We start from the raw sequence: 16,635 nt of genomic DNA, 5'->3' as shown, positions 1-16,635 counted from the left end.
GATTGCTCCACAATCCTCCTCACACAGCTGGGATCTACCTGCCTCCTCTCCCTGGCAACCGAGAGGAGGGAAATGGGGATTGGAGCAGACAGGAGGTGATAAACAATGCAGAGTTGTTCCTGATGTGGTTCGTGCTACTGAAACAAACACAGAAAATGGTTTCAGACAGCTCCAGGGATTTTAGGCTGACTGCTGCTGGCTGCTGGCTGCCCAGGACATGGGGGAATGGTTTCAAACTCAGAGAGAGCAGGTTTAGATTGAATATTATGAAAAATTTTTTCCCTGTCAGAGTGGTGAGGCCCTGGCACAGGCTGTCCAGAGAAGCTGTGGCTGCCCCATCCCTGGGAGTGTCCAAGGCCAGGCTGGACAGGGCTCAGAGACATCCTGCTCTAGTGGAAGGTGTCCCTGCCCATAGCAGAGGGGTTGCAACTAAATGAGCTTTAAAGTCCTTTCCAACCCAAACCATCCCATGATTCTATGATTAACACAGCCACAGGCAGATACCAGGCTGCAAGCATGGAATAGCTCAGTCTGGCTGCTCCCTCCTGACAGGACAAGATGAAACAGCAGCTGAGTCTTTCCCTGTCCCAGCTCCCTCCCAGCTCACCCCAGACACAGCTGGGTGTGCAGGCTGACCACGTGTGATCACAGACACATCCAACGAGCTCCAAAGGTCAGTCCCATGCCCCCAGCTCCGTCTGGGAACGTGGGATCTGCTGGGTGCCTCCAGGATGTTGGTTGGCTGTCAGCCCCTCAGAGTGCATGGTCAGGGCACTCCCGGCCTCAGGTGTGCCAAAACCCCTTCCAAAATTTGGCCACAGCTCCTGGAGCCACAGCTGGAGGCTCCTGGAGCATCTGCACTGCCTGGGAGGTGATGGGACACCCTGGCACCCCCAACCAGTGCTCTCAGATGTTCCACTCACCCCTGACCTGGGCACCCAGACAGCCCGGCTGGAGTTTTGGTCTGAGTTACAAAACCTTCCCCACCACTTCTCTTTACAGAAAAAGAGACTTTGAGACGTCTCAATTACAAAATAACATTTAAAACTTGTCAGGGTTTATTAAGTGTCACACACAGCAATGAGTCACTGAGCACGTTGTAACCAGGAGGCTGAAACAGGCTGAGCTGTTCCCTCCCCGCTGTGCAGTGGGACACGAAACTCACAGGATGAGAGGGACATTAAACAGGATTTTTACCCAAGTGACCTGGAAATCAATTCCAAAACCCCTGCATCTGTTCTGACATCATTCCTCTGCTTGCACCTCTCCTTTCCAGTGGCAGAAATGGGATTTCCAGTCTGTGTTCCTAAGTCCACAGGGACACCCCAGACTGGCTTCTCACCTCAGAGGAGGAACAGCCCGACGTGATGTGCCAGCACAGTGCCCCCCTGCAGCACTTCAGTGTCACTCCTTGAGTGCACTAAAGCCAAACAACCCCCACGAGGACACACGGGCTTTATGGTGAGGGAGCTGAAGCTGAAAACACAGGCAGTGAGGACAAGCCCTGAGTCTTGGTTGGTGGCTGCATGTTGCAGCACATCTGGCAAGTGTTTAAAGACTGTCTGTGGCTGCAGGAGGCACCCAGAGATTGGGCCTGGTCGGGGAATTCTGTACACAGCCCCACAGGGCTCCATCCTCAGCCCAGTCCTCTTCAACATCTTCATTAATGACGTTTGCTTCTTCAAACCTCTCTCAATTTGTCCTTTGCCAAGTTGTCTGTCAGGGCTGGGCTTCTGGGGTGGCTTTTTCGTGGGTTTGTTTTGATTGTTAACTCAGGGCTTATTGCTATTTTCCATTGTCAGTAGTGCGTAGCAGAAAGAGCTGAGATTTAAGAGAACTGAAACTCTTTGGAACCTCAACAACAGGCCGTGTGTTGTGGCTGATGTGCTTTCACAATCCCTTTCTTTCCAGTTTTTCCAGTATGGCCTGAATTCTGTGGACGGTCTCTTTCCTGGCCTGCCGGACACTGTCCTGGCCCCCAGTCTCGATGGAATCCAGCTCCAGCAGCAGCTTGGTCAACATCTCCTCCAGGAGCCGGTAGGATTTATCTGTCTTTTTCCCTACAAACTCATCCACCTCTTCCTCCAGCTGCTCAGCCTGCCCCATGACGTGGAGGATCCTCTGGATGGCTGTGGGATTTGCAGGAGGCGGGTCGGCAGGTTTGGCTCCGGGCTCCCTGCTCGGGGGCCGGCGCGGGGCGAGGTCGTACAGCTGGGGCTGGGCACTGTACTGCACCCGGGGCTGGGCTGGCCTGGGCTCCCCCACCGGCCCCGAGGGCTGCTGGTTCACCTCGGAGTAGTAGCTGTGCTGGCTCGGGCTCTGCTCGGGTCTGTCGTAGGCAGAGTCCTGCAGTCGGAGGGAGAAAACACCCGTAAGAGCATCTCCCTTAAACCCGGGGGGTCTCTGCTCTCAGCCTGCACCACGTGTGGGCAGGGCTGGGGAAACTGGGCTCAGGGATCTGCACTGCTGGAGCAGAACCCCAGCAAGGGGCACGTGTCTGCAGGAGCAGAGTGAGCCCCTGAACCCTCGTCACCCAGGGACGGGGGAGATGCTGAACAGATTTCAGCACAGTCCCGTTTGGGTAGACCAGAAGATCCTTCTCCACAGGCAACACACTCTGGAGCTGTTCCCAAGGAACAGCAGCCCCTATCCCCAAATCCCCCCCTCAGGGCTGCTGCTCCCCGGGGATCAAACCTCTGGAGAGTCACTTGGCTCCTGATCAAACTCAGACCAAGCCGAGATAAACAGACATTTTCCTTCTGATTTTTACTTAAACCCCTCCTCATCGGGGGATGGCTGTGCCCAAAACAAGCACCTGTAGCTGAACACCTGTCCCACAGGTCAGTCCCATGCTCCCTGCTGGACAATTTCTGATTTTGCTGCTCTCGGACAAGCCAGGTGAGGTCTGACCCATTTCAAGACCCACCCCATGATGTCTGGTACCTCCAGCAGTTTACAGAACCATAACTGTGGATTTTGGTCTCCTGTCTGCAAAGAGGTCCCTGTACCTGTGAGTCCCAGGCAGGAGGGTGGGAAGGAGCCCCACTGTTGGTCCAGGATGGGTGTGAGTCAGACACATACAGGTTCCCGTGCCCCGGGGCCGTGGGCCAGGCGTAACGTGGCTGCACCCCATACACTGAGGGGGGGCCCCACGTGTCCTCTGGGGCTCTGGGCTGTGGCACAGGCCCCTGGGCCGTGACCCCTGCACTGCTGTCTCCGTATGGATACTGTGGGATCGGCATTCCCGGGGTCTGCAAAGAGAGGGGGAACAGGTGTTACCACCGGGGTCACTCCCAGCACTGCTCCCTCCACACAGCCCTGGGAGCTGAAGGGTGGAGCTGGGGGTGGAACCAGGCTCTGCTCCCAGGGAACAGGAGACAGGGCAAGAGGAAACGGCCTCAAGCCGTTCCAGGGGAGGTTCCGGTTGGACATCCCCCACCACAGCCCCCCAAAAACATCCCACGAACTGCACACGCCGCCCCCGGGGCTGGAGACTGTCCCTTACCTGTGGTGGGGAGTAGCCAGGGACCTGCTGCCTCCGGAGCGCGGAGCCCTCGGCGGGACACTCCGGGGACACGTAGCTCCAGGCGGGAGCAGGCGATGGAGGCCGGTACAGCCCCGTGGGCTCCGGGGGGTAGGGGGTCCGGGGGGGCCCCGAGCAGTAGAACCCCCGTGCCTGGGGCAGGCTGGGGTAGTGTGGGTACGGGGGGCTGTAGGCTCCGTTGGCATAGGGAGAATCCATCGCCTGGAGAGCAGAGGAAAGGTGAGGGGACATGGACATGGGCAGAGGGGCTCTGGGAACTGGGACTGGCCCTTCCTGCAGCGTTTAACCAAGGGGTTCCTTCGGCCCCGGGCTGATCTCACCCAGTTTTAGGTTCTCCTGGTCTAACCTGGCCGTGCCAGATCTAACACTGAGCTTAACCGTGTCAGCTCAGGGTGCAGCCCCTCACAGGGAGCAGCTCCTGGGAGCTTCAACCCCAGCACTGCATCACTGACCAGAGGGTGGAAAACACTCCAGGAAAGTCCATTTCCCTGCTCATTCTCACACAGACACAATGCAAACAGAGGAGCTGTAGCAGCCCCAGGCCTGAGGAGCAGGAGTGCAGCTCCCTGAGCCCACAGCTCATGTGGGTCTGAGAACCTGTGTATGGAAGGTCTGCACACCCTGGATGTGTCGGGATTTACCTGGATCCATCCCAGTAATGTGTCTGTGGAACGTGAGCTTCCACTCAACCACAGAGAGGACGACTAAGCACAGGATTTCAGGAGCTCAGGGATGACTCCCTGTAGCTTTGGGCAAAGCAGCGTTTTGCCCCCGAGCTGCTTCAGGCAGCAGAGACTGCACAACCTGTGTGCCGGGATTTATGGAAGAGCTGGACCAGACCTGCACGTCCCACAGGACAAACCAAACCACAGCCGTGTCTGGAGAGCTCACCCCGCTCTGGGAGGGCAGAGCCTTTCCCTTCGCACAGAATCTGCACAGTGGCCCCAAAAAAGCTCTCGCTGAGATAAGCCCAGTAAGGGATCCGGGAATGCCCATCCAGGGGCTCGGACCCGGGAATGCCCAGCCGTGGGATCGGGTCCGGGAATGCCCAGCCGTGGGATCGGGTCCGGGAATGCCCAGCTGTGGGATCGGACCCGGGAATGCCCAGCCGTGGGATCGGACCCGGGAATGCCCAGCCGTGGGATCGGGGCTCTCCCGCTCGCCGAACCGGCCCGGGATGGCGGCATTACCGGGACCGCTGCGCTAAAAAGGTGCCCCAGAAACCTCCCCGTGAGTCGGGTCCGCCGGCAGCGCTTCCCCGCGCCCGGGATGGGGCATCTGCGCCCCGTTACGCGCCCGGGGGGCGGAGACCGGCGAACGGAGCCCCGGGAACCCCAAAGCGGCGGGGCGCGGGAGCGCCGGGCAGGGGCCGGGGCTGGGGTCGGTGCCGCCCGTCCCGCGGGGCTGTGCCTTGCCCTGCCCTGCCCGCCCCGTCCCGCCGGCCCCGTCCCGCCGGCCCCGTTACCTGCGCGGCCTCCGGCGGGCGGGGGGACCCGGGCGGGCCCGGCGCGGCCGCGCGCCCGCGGCGCTCCATGGCCGCCGCCAATGGCCGCGCCCCGCGCGCGCCCCGCGCCCAATCGGCGCCCGCGCCCCGCCGCCGCCGCCCAATCGGCGCCCGCCCCGCGCGCACGGCTTAAAAGGGGCCGCGCCCCGCGGGGCCCCGCCCGGTTCCGGGGCGGTGGCGGCGGCACCGGCGCATGGCGGCGCTTCCGCTGCGGCGGCGGCACCACCATGAACTACATGCCCGGCACGGCCAGTCTGATCCAGGACATCGACAGTGAGTGCGCCCGCGGTCCTGCCCCCCGCGGGCTGCCCCGACCCCTCTCCCCGCGGGGAGACGCCCCTCGTGGGCTCCGGTCCCCCCGTGGGCTCCGGTCCCCCCGCGCTGTCTCGGGGCCGGGACCGACGCCCCGCTCTCGTTTCCCCCGCAGAGAAGCACCTGGTGCTGCTGCGGGACGGGCGGACGCTCATCGGGTACCTGCGCAGCATCGACCAGTTCGGTACGGCCGGGCTGGGGGCTGCGGGGGGCTGCGGGCATCCCCTGGGGCCGGTCCCGGGCAGGGAGGAGGAGGAGGAGGAAGAAGAGGGTTCCTCGGTGCGTTTTTAAAGCGTGTTCGTGCTGCGGGTCAAACACCCGCCTGTGTGTCGCTTGGTGCTTCTCCCAGAACCGGGAGCTCTCCCCCGTGATTGTGTCCAGCGCTGATGCTCTGGCATCGCTGTTTGGGCAGAAATAGCCCGGGTGATGTTCGCGCTCCAGCCCATCGCTCGCTCCTTGCCAAGAACCTGCAGCACCAACAACGCCCGCCGTCTTCTCCGCTGCCGAAGGCACGAGGGTCTCAGGTGGGCTCAGCCCGGGGGTCTGAGCTCTCTCCCCGCCCTGCCCGCACGGCTGTGGGAGCTGAGGGCGGGACCTGCCGAGGTGGAGAGAGCTGGGGAGATGGTCGGTGCCTTCGGGGGCGCGGCTCAGAGCACCCACCGAGTGGTGGGAGAGCACCATCACCGCCCGGGGGGCTCTGCCTGGTGGGACGGGACACTCGGTGCAGCCGGAAATCACAGCGAAATGTGGATGGTTTTGTGTCTCTCTCGTCGCTGTAGCAAACTTGGTGTTGCACCAGACTGTAGAGCGCATCCACGTGGGCAAGAAGTATGGGGACATCCCTCGGGGCATCTTTGTCGTGAGGGGCGAGAACGTGGTTCTGCTGGGGGAAATTGTAAGTGAACAGCTCGTGCAGCAGCCTGGGACTGAGCTGGGGGCATCTGTGGTCTGTCTGTCTGCTGAGAAATACAGTCGCTGTCCTACTGGGGGGCTGGAATTTAAGCCCCCTCCCAGGGCCAGTTCAGACTGAACCATCACAGAAATGCTCCTGGGGTGCAGAGGGCAGAGGTGTCTCCTGTAGCTGATGACGTGAAGGATTGAAGAGCAATGTGGGGGAGCTGCAGGGAAGCTCCAGCTTCTGTGTGGCATTGCTGGAGGGTGTCATTAGTGGCTGCTGGCCTGGGGGTCCCTGCCCATGTTCTCACTCCTCGGGATGCCTCCAGCACCTCTGTTTTCTGTCACCTCCACCCTTTGATGGCACCTGTGGAAGGTGTGTGGGCACAGGTGTCCTGCGGTCCGGGGTGCTGTGCGGAGCTCAACAGGTCATTTCTCCCACAGGACCTGGAGAAGGAGAGCGACACACCTCTGCAGCAGGTGTCCATTGAGGAGATCCTGGAGGAGCAGCGGGTGGAGCTGCAGGCCAAGCAGGAGTCAGAGAAGCTGAAGGTGCAGGCGCTGAAGGAGCGGGGCCTGTCGGTGCCGCGGGCGGACACGCTGGACGAGTACTAGAGCTGCTGCCCCTTCGGGGCTCCTGATCCGCCTGTGCAGGGACAGAGCTCCTTGGAAAGGCGGCCTTTATTTTCAGATTGTATTTTCTGTACACAAATCATGCCTTTAGTCTCCTTGCAGAGAAGGAGATGAGGTCTGGCACAACGGCTGGGAGCGAGCGTTTGTGTTTGGGAGGCAAATCGCTGCTCTTTGGGTTTGTTTGCTTTTTCCTCCTCATGTGACTCTGGGCGAGAGTTTTCCTTGAAGTGTAAATAAATCCTTGATCCTGGCATCACTGGTTTTCCAGTGTTCTGGTCCTGGTGTTCTGGTCCCCCCTCTCTCAAGACGAGCACCCCTTGTGCCAACTCATGTCCCTGCCAGGTGCTGTGCAGGGGGAGCAGGCTTGCTCCAAGAAAAGGCAAGATCCTTCCCTCTGGGATGGGGAAAAGAACCTGGGCACCCCCCCGTACCCCAACAAAGATTACCAGCACCCCCCAGCCAGGCTGTGCTGCTCCCCTGCAGCTGAGCCCACTAATTACCTGCTGATGAAGAGCTGCCACACCAGGGGCAGCAGCCCCTCCTCACCTCAGTGCTCTGGTGGAGTCGGCGCAGCTGCCTCAGGTTGGAACGTCCTTTGCCCCGAGTGTGCCCCGATTCTGCCAGAGGTAGGAGAGTCCTTGGCTGTGACGTTGGGTCGGGGTTGGCTTTGGGCAGCTGCCAGGCCCCGGGAGCCTCCCGTGTGTGGGCAGGGAAGGGCAAACCTCGGCAGGGACAATCCCTGTGGAAGCTCAGACCACTTTCCTGGGCAGTGGGGAAGTTCTCTGGGGGGAAGAGTCTGTGCTGGGGGGACAGCAGGGGTTTTGTCTTCCGAAGTGGCCGGTTTCTGTGCAGGACAAGCCCAGCTCCTCTTGCTGGGGCTGAGCAGAGCTGTCCTGGAGAGCCAACAGCCAACGTGGCCAGCACTGCTTCCCCCTCGCTGGCCCAGGGCCCACTCGCTTTGGGGGAAACGTGTCCCCACCTGTGGGGTGGGCTTGAGTGGGTGTTGTGGGTTTGGAGGTGGCAAAGGTGTAAACAAGGAAATGCTAAAAAAAAAAGCCTTTATGGAGCTGGAGGTGGCTCCTGCGGCTGGAAAATCCCCGGCGGGAGGGGGTGGTTTTTTGGGACCTGGATAGGTCGGGATTCCCCCTCCCAGCGCCCTGGGGTCTCGTTGCTGGAGGGTGGGAAGAAGAGGAGGAGGAGAAAGGCTGCGCTGGTGCCGGTAGTCTCTGGCTCGGTGCCTCCAGCCCGAGGTGGGCGGTGCGAGGAGCTGGTGCAGCCGGACCCCCGACTGGGGTGTCGGGGGACCCCCGAGGCGCGGGGTCGCTCCCGCTGTCCCTTTACATAATCCCGTGACGCCGGGGGCGGCCCGTGACGTCACGGCGGTGACGCAGCCCCGGAGGCGGCCGGTGGCGGCGGGAGGCGCCCGGACCGCGCCGGGCATGGTGTGCGGGGACCCCTGCACCATGGAGCTGGAGAACATCGTGGCCAACACCGTCCTGCTCAAGGCACGGGAAGGTACCGGCACCTGGTCCCTGCTCCCCGTCCCGCTCCCCGTTCCCAGGCTGCGCCCCGGTGCCCTCCCCGCGACCCCCTCCCAACAGGCACCCCCGGCCCGGGGCACCCCCCCGCACCCCTCCGCGGGCACCCCGGGACCCCTCGGTCGGGACGGCGGGTGCCGGGTGGGCTCGTCCCGGGTGGCATCACCGAGCCCCCGGAGGGACCGGCTGCCCCGGAGCTGTGCCCGGTGCGCTGGGACGTGTCTGTCCGTCCGTCCCGCCCGCCCGCAGACCCGGGGACGGGAGCAGGGAGCGTAAAAGGCGATTTAGTGCCGTTCCCCCAGGGGTGCGTGCGCAGGGGTGGCCGGGAGCCGCTCTGTCCGTGTGTCCGTGCCGGTGGGACGAGCCTGGCACGGACGGGGCTCGCGCCAGCCGAACTTTGCCGGTGCCGGGACGGTTCGGTGCAGGCCGGAGCCAAACGGGCACTGCCAGGACGAACTCGGCCTCACCGGGAGGTGCCGGCGGTGCCGTCCTGGTGCGAGCCCTGCGGCCGCCGGGGCGAGGAGCTGCGGGCGTCGCGCCCCTCCGGAGCGGGACTTGGCACGGGCTCCCAGGGAGCCTTTGTTTGCTTTTGGTTTCCTTTGGGAAGCCGGCGCCCTCGTCACTGAACCTTCCTGACCGAAAAGCGAACGGCCCTGGAGCCGCCGGCGCTGCCCTGCGGGACAGTTGGGGGCCAGGGTTTGGTCCTGTACATCCCTGTATCCCAAAGGTCTCCTTACCCCCATCCTGTCGCTCCCGGCAGTGCTGGGGGTGCCGCAGGGACGGCCCATGTGCCGGGGCCGGAGCGGTGCCACTGTTCTCACCAGGGAGGGAGAGGTTTGGCATTGGCAGCTTGAAGCAACTGCAGGCAATCCCAGTGATGCTCCTGCTCGGGGCTGCTCCTGTCCCATGGGATGCTTGACAGCTCCTGCATGAGCCAGGGCCTCAACGGAGCTGGTGCTGGAGAAGAAGAATTTGGAGTGAGGGTGGCTCTGCTGTCATGGGCATCAAATGGGTTAATGTCGGTGTGTGACGGTGTGAGAGGTGTGAGAGGTGACGTGGAGTGAGACCAGGGCTGGGACAAGGACTGGGTCCCAGCTGGGTGGGGATTGGAGCAGTGAGGAGGATTGGAGCCTCCTCAGTGAAAAGCTGAGACCCCACAGCCATGGCTGGGGATCCCCATGCTCGGGGTCACAGGCTGTTGTGGAAGGTGCTGGAAGGCACAGGGGGTCCAGTGAGGTCCATCCCAGGAGCATCCCGCCCAGCATCCCTGTGAGGTTGGGTCAGCCTGACCTGCTGTGCCAGGATGGCTCCTGGGGCAGGTGGAAGGTCCTTGCCTGGGTATCACCCCTTTGCCAGGAGCCCGGGGGGCTCCAGCCTGGGCACCGCAGGCCGAGAGGAGTGGCTGCTCCTCTTCCTCAGGACCCTGTGCCCCTGTGTCAGGGTGAGCAGGGGGCCCAGGGCCCTCTCGCTCCCGAGGCCGCTCCGCTGGCTGGCGCGGGGCGATTCCTGCTGGAGGAAGCCGGCGATGACGGCAGGAAGCTCTGCCTGGAGCCCAGCACCGCGGGCTCGCCTCGGCGTCACCGGGGCCGGCGGCGGGTGGTGCTGGCCGGGCACCAGCTCGGGCCGTGCTGATGTCAGGTCCCTGCAGGGATGACTTCACGCACCAAGCGTCCGCCCAGGAGGGAGTGGTGGCTGGTGGGGGGCCACCCCTCTGCCCCCTCTGTGTCCCTGCAGAGCTCCCATCGCTGAGGATGGGGGAATAAGGAAGCCAGATGTTTACAGGAGGGAGCGACACTGTGCCAGAGGAATCCTGCACATGCCAGGCTCAGCCTCCCCTGGCGCCAGATGATGCCGAGGGGGATCCCCTCCCTGCCCTGGGAGTCAGGACTGGGTGGGGATCCCCTCGGCTATTCAGAATCAGGGTCCCTGAAGGGTCAGAGCCCACTCTGGGGCTGGGGGTCTATTTTCCCATGTGGCTTTAAAAGTGCCCAAAGCAGTGCTGGCAGTGTGTGGTGTGTGAGCGATGGGTTTTGGGGGCCAGGAGCGGTGGGATCAGGGAACCCCCAAACCAGGTGACTCTGCAGGACCGGGCAGGGGCTCTGCCACCCCTTTTCCCTCATCACTGGTGGCCCAGAGCAGCAATGCCCATTCTGCCAGCACGACCTTGGCCCCTCGTTCCCGGCTGCAGGAGGCGGCGGCAAGAGGAAAGGCCGGAGCAAGAAGTGGAGGGAGATCCTGCGGTTCCCGCACATCAGCCAGTGCGACGAGCTGCGGAAGGGCCTGGGTGAGCCGGGAGGGCACCGGGAGCCGGCAGAACCAGCTCGCAGGTCCTGGCACAGCCGGGGCTGCGGCGTGTGCTGGGCAGCTCCCGTGGCAGCTCCTGCCTTCCCCTGCAGAGCAGGACTACGGCAGCCTGTGCCAGCGGCAGCCCATCGGCCGCCTGCTCTTCCGGCAGTTCTGTGAGACGCGGCCGGAGCTCCTGAGCTGCATCCGCTTCCTGGACGCCGTGGTGAGGGACCCTCGGGATGCTCGGGTTGCACTGAGGTGTTTGGGGTTGGGCTGAGCCCTGTGGCGGGTTCAGTGTGACCCCAGGGCTGTGGCTGAGGAGTGGTCCCAGGTGTGCCTGCTGTGGGTGGTGCCCATAGGGCAGGAGCAGGGGGGGATCCCTCGCCCCATGTCCAGGGCAGACCTGCCTCATTTTGGGAGGTGAGGAGGCTCAGTAGGGTCACACCAGAGCTGTGCCTGGTGCCCTGTCTGCAGCACCCTCTTCTCCTCGGGCGTCCCAGGAGGAGTACGAACTCTCCCCAGATGAGAAGCGGAAGGAGATGGGGGAAGAGATCATCCAGCGGTTCCTCAGGCAGGAGGTGAGTCCTGGGAGGGCTTTTCCCCCACCAGGAAGTGACCAGGATGAGATGATGGGATCACGGGTGGGGTGCAGGAGCGATGTCCCCAGGGTGTGGGTGTGATCCCTCTGCTCCCCTTGGCAGTCCCCAGATTCCCTGCCCGAGGTGGGCCACCCCCACGCCAGTGAGTACCTGCAGGACCTGCAGAAGAGCCCCTGCAAGGACCTGTTCAGCAGCTGCCTGCGGTGAGCACCCTGCCCAAGGCTGGGGGACGGGGGGGGCTGCAGTGGCACCAACAGCCCCCTCTACTCACAGCCCCCTGCACCAGTTCCTGAGCGGGGACCCCTTTGCTGACTACCGGGCCAGCATGTACTTCGACCGGTTCCTGCAGTGGAAGTACCTGGAGAGGTGAGGGCTCTGAGGGGTGTTGGGGGCCCCGGAGGGCGCGGGGCTGACGTGTCTGGCTGGGGCTGTGCGTTCCAGGCAGGCTGTCACCAAGGACACCTTCCGGCAGTACCGGATCCTGGGCAAGGGCGGGTTCGGAGAGGTACGGCCACGGAGCAGGGAGGGCTGGGGGGGTGGACGGGATGGGGGGGCTCATCCCATCGCTGTCCCCGGCCCCCTAGGTGTGTGCCTGCCAGGTGCGGGCCACGGGCAAGATGTATGCCTGCAAGAAACTGGAGAAGAAGCGGATCAAGAAGCGGAAAGGGGAGGCGATGGCCCTGAACGAGAAGCAGATCCTGGAGAAGGTCAACAGCCGGTTCGTGGTGCGTGTGGGACCCTCCCGGGGGGCTGGGGGGGCCAGGGCTGGTGCTGACGGCCCAGGTGGACACACAGGTGAGCCTGGCCTATGCCTACGAGACGAAGGACGCTCTGTGCCTGGTGCTGACCATCATGAACGGGGGAGACCTCAAGTTCCACATCTACAACATGGGGAACCCCGGCTTTGAGGACAAGCGCGTGGCCTTCTACGCAGCAGAGATCTGCTGTGGGCTCCAGCACCTGCACCAGGAGGGCATCGTCTACAGGTGAGCTAGGCATGGGGCAGCGGGTGCTGAGCCACCCCTCTGCACGGGGCTGAGCCACCCCTCTGTCCCCACAGGGACCTGAAGCCAGAGAATATCCTGCTGGATGACAATGGTGAGGAGGGAGCTGCTGGGTGTGGCCCTGCCCATGCTCGTGGCGTGGGGATGGGTCTCTGTGTGATCCAGGGGGTGCCTGGCTGTGCCCTGGGGGGACGTGCTGGGATGTGAGGTGACCCTTCCCTGGGATAATGCCCTCAGCCCCCTCCCTGCCCCAGGCCATATCAGGATCTCTGACCTGGGGCTGGCTGTCAAGATCCCCGAGGGTGAGACCATCCACGGCCGCGTGGGCACCGTCGGCTACATGGGTGAGCGTGAGGGCTGCACTGGTGGGCTGGACCAGGGTCCTTGTGCGGCACCGTGCCCGGGTGCTGACAGCTGGGGGCTGTGCCCCACAGCCCCGGAGGTGATCAGCAACGAGCGCTACACCTTCAGCCCCGACTGGTGGGGCCTGGGCTGCCTGGTGTACGAGATGATCGAGGGGCAGTCGCCCTTCCGCGCCCGCAAGGAGCGGGTGAAGCGGGAGGAGGTGGAGAAGCGGGTGCAGGAGGAGCAGGAGCTCTACTCGGACAAGTTCAGTGAGGACGCTCAGGCCATCTGCAAGTTGGTGAGCTGGGGACCCAGGAGTCCCTGTGGGGGCCAGGCCGGGCCCATCCCTGCTGTGACACCCCCGTTCCCCTCCCCAGCTCCTGGCCAAGGACCCCGGGGTGCGGCTGGGCTGCGGGGCCGGCAGGGCGGCCGAGGTGAAGCAACATCCCTTCTTCAGGACCATCAACTTCAAGCGGCTGGAGGCCGGAATCATGACCCCCCCCTTCGTGCCGGACGTAAGGGCCAGGCAGGGGTGGGCACCCATGGAGGAGGGACAGCCCCGCTCCCCCCGCTGCCCCCCTGACAGCCCCCGGGCCCTGCAGCCGCGGGCGGTTTATTGCAAGGACGTGCTGGACATCGAGCAGTTCTCCACGGTGAAGGGCGTCAACTTGGACAAAACCGACAGTGATTTCTACGCCAAATTCGCCACGGGCAGCGTCTCCATCCCCTGGCAGAACGAGGTACTGGGGGCGTGGTGCACCAGAGGGGTCCCGCCCAGCTGTGGTGCTGCCAGTGCCCAACCCTGCGGTGACCTGGCCCCCCCCAGATGATCGAGACCGAGTGTTTCAAGGACCTCAACGTGTTTGGGCCCAGCGGGACCCGCTCCCCCGACCTGGACTGGCAGCGGCTGCCCGAGCCCCCCAGGCGCAGCCTTTTGCAGCGGCTCTTCCGGCGACACGTAAGGGACAGGGGCGTGTTTTGGGGGGCTGGGGTGTCCTGGGGTCTCCCCAAGACCACCCTGGCTCACTGCCCACCTTCCATCTGACTGTTCTTTGCAGCCGGCCGACTACACCATTGGCACCTCTGTCCACGCCCCCAGCCCAGCTGCTGTGAACTCACACCCTCCTGTGGCCAAATCCTCCTGCCAGGCACCAGCACCGGCACCGTCTTGACCCCTCGGGGGGCCCCCAGCCCCCGTGTGCCCTCTCAGGGTTATCCCGGAGCAGTGCCAGGGCCGGGGGCTCCGGGGATGCTCACGGAGGGGAGGGGGACGCTGGCACGGGCTGATGTGTGTGGGCAGGGGGCGATGGGGGCAGAGGGGTGGAAGCTGCCTTGGCCCCAACCCTGCCAGCTCCCCACCCCTCCAGCCTGTTCCTGGGGGCTTCCACTGCAGGACCACCTCCCACCAGCTCCCCTCCCCACTGCCAGGGGAGGGGGCCAGGGCACAGACCTGTTTCTGCTGCTTTTGAGCCCATTATCTTATCGCCGGGTCAGAGCGTGACCTCTGCGGGCATCGGAGTGGGGCTGTGGTTTATCTGTGCTCTCCAAATAGCAACATGGGCAGCCTTGGAGTGGGGGGACACCCCGGCCCCCCTGGCCATGCTGCAGCAGGAGGGACGGGGTCACCCCGACAGAGCCTCCCCCCGGAGAAGCACGGCCTCCCCTGCTCCGGCCACTGCGATGGGAAGCAGGCTGGGAGAGCGGAATTTTCTCGAAGGTGGTTGGGAAGGGGGGTGTGAGGGGCTCCCCCCATCCTCACAAGGCAGCTCCAGGCAGCCTCAGGGTTCCTGGGCCCCCCATCTCTTCAGCCCCTGGTGAATCTCTGGCACCTTTGGTCAGCGTTGATCCGGTTTTGTATATTTTGTACATTTGTGAATATTTGTACCTCGAGCCCTGTTGTACATTTCTTAAGCGAAAAGCTGCAAACGGAGCTGCGTGGTGACTTTGTGGAGGGACTTGAGGGGCGTTTCGGGGGGGCTGTGGGGGCTTTCTCGGGTGTTTTACCTCCCCCAGCATGTTCTCCCCCCTCCTTGCCCTGCGGGATGTGGGTGGGGGGTGCTGGGTGCCCATCCCGGGGTGGGGCTGTGCTGGTTTCCCAGGCATCCCTTGCTGGCACGCGGGACATGACCACGTGCTGCCCGTGCCCCCAGCCCTGTCCCCAGAAGAACAGGGCTCAGCCGAGGGGCTGGCTGGGTCCAGGCAGGTCCGAGCTGTGGCCAGAGCCTTGCCCTGCCCGGCTGCTGGAGCTCGGTGGGCTCAGCCGACCAGGCCAGTTGTGTTCTGATGGAGAGACCCCTTCCTGGTGCCCAAGGTAGGTGCTGGGACCCCAATCCCATCCCTGGTGCCTGTGGCACTGCTGCTCCTCCTCCTGGCCACCCTCAGTGCCCCCCTGCTGCTGTTCCTTTCCCTCGCAGGCTCGGTGCATGCATCAGTGTGGGGACCTCAAGGGACATCCAGAGGAGATGCTGAGGCCACATCAGGAGCTGGTGAGGGTCCTGGGTGTGTCCCAGATCACCAGACCCCCATGAGGGTTCTGGAATCCTCTTTGGAGTCCCTTTGTGGCGCCCTGGGGATGGGTCACCTGGTGCATTTCCCTCGTGTGCTGTGGCACAGCCTGACTTGTCCTCATGTCCCCTCCCAAGGGGCACAGAGGGGCTTGTGCCCCTCCAGCCCCCCCAGCCCAGAGCCAGAGGGGTGGCTCTGCCCGGGCTGTTTTGGTTCTTCTCACAAACAACTGCATGTCCTTGTGCCAAGGCCTCGTGCCGGGAGCCGCTGCTCCGTCTGGGATAACAACAGTCCTGGGTGGTTCGCAGCTGGGGGGTCTCTGGTCCCTGGTTCTGTGTCCCCCTCACTGTCAGGGCAGGGGGGCTGTGGGTAATGCACAGTATGGGGGGTCTCTGGTCTCCCTGGGCACTCAGACCCGTGGGTGCTCCCTGTGCCTTTGGCTGGAGCTCTGGGCCGGGAGTTCCTGGGAGCAGCTCAGGGATTTCAAACCCTCTGGAATTTCCCTCACTCCACATGCAGGCAGGTGGGAGCAGGTGGGTGAAGCCCAGAGCGGGGAGAGCTGCGGCACGACCTGGGAATCGCAGCTGTGGGACCGTGGCTGCAGTGAGGAGTTCCCAGTAAACATTTGGGAAGGGGACGGTGCAGCCTCCGGCTTCCTCCTGGTCCCTCCAGCACCTTTGTCTGGTCACACATCGCTGACGTGAACATGAGGTGCTTTCTGCACATGACAGAGGACGATGGAAACGAGCATCCTGAGGAGCAGCAGGAACATTCTGGATGGCAGGTGGGACCCAAATCATCTAGGGGGGGGCTGGGGACAAGCAGGGGGAGGTGAGGGGCTCCCCAGGGCTGGTGCAGCAATGGGGTGACCTCCCCCTGGGCCAAGTTGTTGCAACAGTGGGGAGGAAGGTCAGGCTCCCCGCAGGAGGGTGCAGGGGTTGACGTCAAAGGAAGCAGCTGTGATTCACGGGTTCCTGGGAGCACTGGTCTCCGGGCCATAACTCATCCCAGAAATGTCATTTCAGCCTTGAGCGTTATCGCTGCTCTGCTGTTGCCCACCACTCCCAGCCCTGGGACAGATAACCAGGCTCAGGGGTAGGGGGGCTGCACGGGACTGCCCCTTTCTCCCAGCCCAGGCTCAACAGCTCAATGTGTTTAATATTCAGCTCTATATGGGCTGTCCTGGTTCTTGTGTGCAGCATTTGCTGAGGTTGGGCTGAGCCTGGCTGGGTTATTCCAGGATGGCTCTGTCCCGAGATGGTGTTGTCCATTGTTGTTATTAGCCATTGTTATTCATCCATGACAATCATCCTCGATGACCTTGTAGGTCTTTTCCAACCTTACTGATTCTGTGGTTCCGTGTTTGCCCACCGACACCTGTCAGAATTAATTATCACCTGTCCTTACCCTCAGCTGATGGCCCCTGTGCCACAGGGTCTGTCCCTGGGCATGGGAGCTCTGCCTCTCTGCT

The 16,635-nt window shown here is 63.4% G+C and overlaps 3 protein-coding genes across 11 annotated transcripts; 2 read left to right on the top strand and 1 right to left on the bottom strand.

Annotated features, from left to right (window-relative positions):
• Positions 1–1,027: 1,027 nt before the first annotated feature.
• Positions 1,028–7,641, bottom strand: BAG4 (BAG cochaperone 4). 5 transcript variants are annotated; one of them, XM_032712587.1, is made up of 4 exons: positions 7,434–7,641; positions 3,506–3,745; positions 3,009–3,251; positions 1,028–2,346 (listed from the first exon to the last, which is right to left on the bottom strand). In XM_032712587.1, exons 2-4 carry the CDS (start codon positions 3,740–3,742, stop codon positions 1,891–1,893), a joined length of 936 nt encoding a protein of 311 aa, XP_032568478.1. In that variant the 5' UTR covers positions 3,743–3,745; positions 7,434–7,641; the 3' UTR covers positions 1,028–1,890. The 5 variants fall into 5 exon arrangements, with proteins under 5 accessions (XP_032568478.1, XP_032568477.1, XP_032568479.1 ...); XM_032712586.1 differs by having other exon boundaries at positions 7,388–7,501; XM_032712588.1 differs by lacking the exon at positions 7,434–7,641 and adding an exon at positions 5,010–5,070.
• On the top strand, positions 5,213–7,140 carry LSM1 (LSM1 homolog, mRNA degradation associated). 2 transcript variants are annotated; one of them, XM_032712592.1, is made up of 5 exons: positions 5,214–5,321; positions 5,476–5,544; positions 5,773–5,884; positions 6,140–6,255; positions 6,699–7,140. In XM_032712592.1, coding segments are annotated over exons 1-5 (345 nt in total). In that variant the 5' UTR covers positions 5,214–5,275; the 3' UTR covers positions 6,701–7,140. The 2 variants fall into 2 exon arrangements, with proteins under 2 accessions (XP_032568482.1, XP_032568483.1); XM_032712591.1 differs by lacking the exon at positions 5,773–5,884 and having other exon boundaries at positions 5,213–5,321.
• Positions 7,642–8,287: 646 nt separating the features above from the next.
• LOC116799438 (G protein-coupled receptor kinase 5-like) lies at positions 8,288–16,605 on the top strand. 4 transcript variants are annotated; one of them, XR_004361057.1, is made up of 19 exons: positions 8,288–8,402; positions 10,614–10,709; positions 10,822–10,934; positions 11,212–11,289; positions 11,413–11,513; positions 11,584–11,676; positions 11,752–11,815; positions 11,895–12,035; positions 12,106–12,296; positions 12,371–12,408; positions 12,569–12,658; positions 12,749–12,957; positions 13,037–13,174; positions 13,262–13,399; positions 13,486–13,617; positions 13,718–14,970; positions 15,074–15,145; positions 15,684–15,697; positions 15,837–16,605. XR_004361057.1 is itself a non-coding variant. In XM_032712581.1 (16 exons), exons 1-16 carry the CDS (start codon positions 8,327–8,329, stop codon positions 13,829–13,831), a joined length of 1,812 nt encoding a protein of 603 aa, XP_032568472.1. In that variant the 5' UTR covers positions 8,288–8,326; the 3' UTR covers positions 13,832–15,255. The 4 variants fall into 4 exon arrangements, 1 of the variants encoding a protein (XP_032568472.1); XR_004361058.1 differs by having other exon boundaries at positions 10,881–10,934; positions 15,684–16,605; XR_004361056.1 differs by having other exon boundaries at positions 15,684–16,605.
• The last annotated feature ends 30 nt before the right edge of the window (positions 16,606–16,635 follow it).

This window comes from Chiroxiphia lanceolata, chromosome 28 (genome assembly GCF_009829145.1).
Source record: "Chiroxiphia lanceolata isolate bChiLan1 chromosome 28, bChiLan1.pri, whole genome shotgun sequence".
Classification (NCBI taxonomy): Eukaryota; Metazoa; Chordata; class Aves; order Passeriformes; family Pipridae; genus Chiroxiphia; species Chiroxiphia lanceolata.
Note: the sequence above shows the minus strand (reverse complement) of the source record. Positions and strands in the feature narration are given on the sequence as shown.

What these genes read in the sequence shown, in the direction of transcription:
- BAG4 (XM_032712585.1), bottom strand. Translation starts at nt 3,781, where the DNA reads ATGTCCATGTCCCCTCACCTTTCCTCTGCTCTCCAGGCGATGGATTCT. An exon ending in CTGGCTACTCCCCACCACAG is followed by an intron (nt 3,252 to 3,505) that starts GTAAGGGACAGT and finishes CTCTCTTTGCAG; the next exon opens with ACCCCGGGAATGCCGATCCC. An exon ending in CTCCTGCCTGGGACTCACAG is followed by an intron (nt 2,347 to 3,008) that starts GTACAGGGACCT and finishes CTCCGACTGCAG; the next exon opens with GACTCTGCCTACGACAGACC.
- LSM1 (XM_032712591.1), top strand. Translation starts at nt 5,276, where the DNA reads ATGAACTACATGCCCGGCACGGCCAGTCTGATCCAGGACATCGACA. An exon ending in GCGCAGCATCGACCAGTTCG is followed by an intron (nt 5,545 to 6,139) that starts GTACGGCCGGGC and finishes TCGTCGCTGTAG; the next exon opens with CAAACTTGGTGTTGCACCAG. An exon ending in TGGTTCTGCTGGGGGAAATT is followed by an intron (nt 6,256 to 6,698) that starts GTAAGTGAACAG and finishes TTTCTCCCACAG; the next exon opens with GACCTGGAGAAGGAGAGCGA.
- LOC116799438 (XM_032712581.1), top strand. Translation starts at nt 8,327, where the DNA reads ATGGTGTGCGGGGACCCCTGCACCATGGAGCTGGAGAACATCGTGGCC. An exon ending in TCCGCTTCCTGGACGCCGTG is followed by an intron (nt 10,935 to 11,211) that starts GTGAGGGACCCT and finishes CGGGCGTCCCAG; the next exon opens with GAGGAGTACGAACTCTCCCC. An exon ending in CAGTGGAAGTACCTGGAGAG is followed by an intron (nt 11,677 to 11,751) that starts GTGAGGGCTCTG and finishes TGTGCGTTCCAG; the next exon opens with GCAGGCTGTCACCAAGGACA.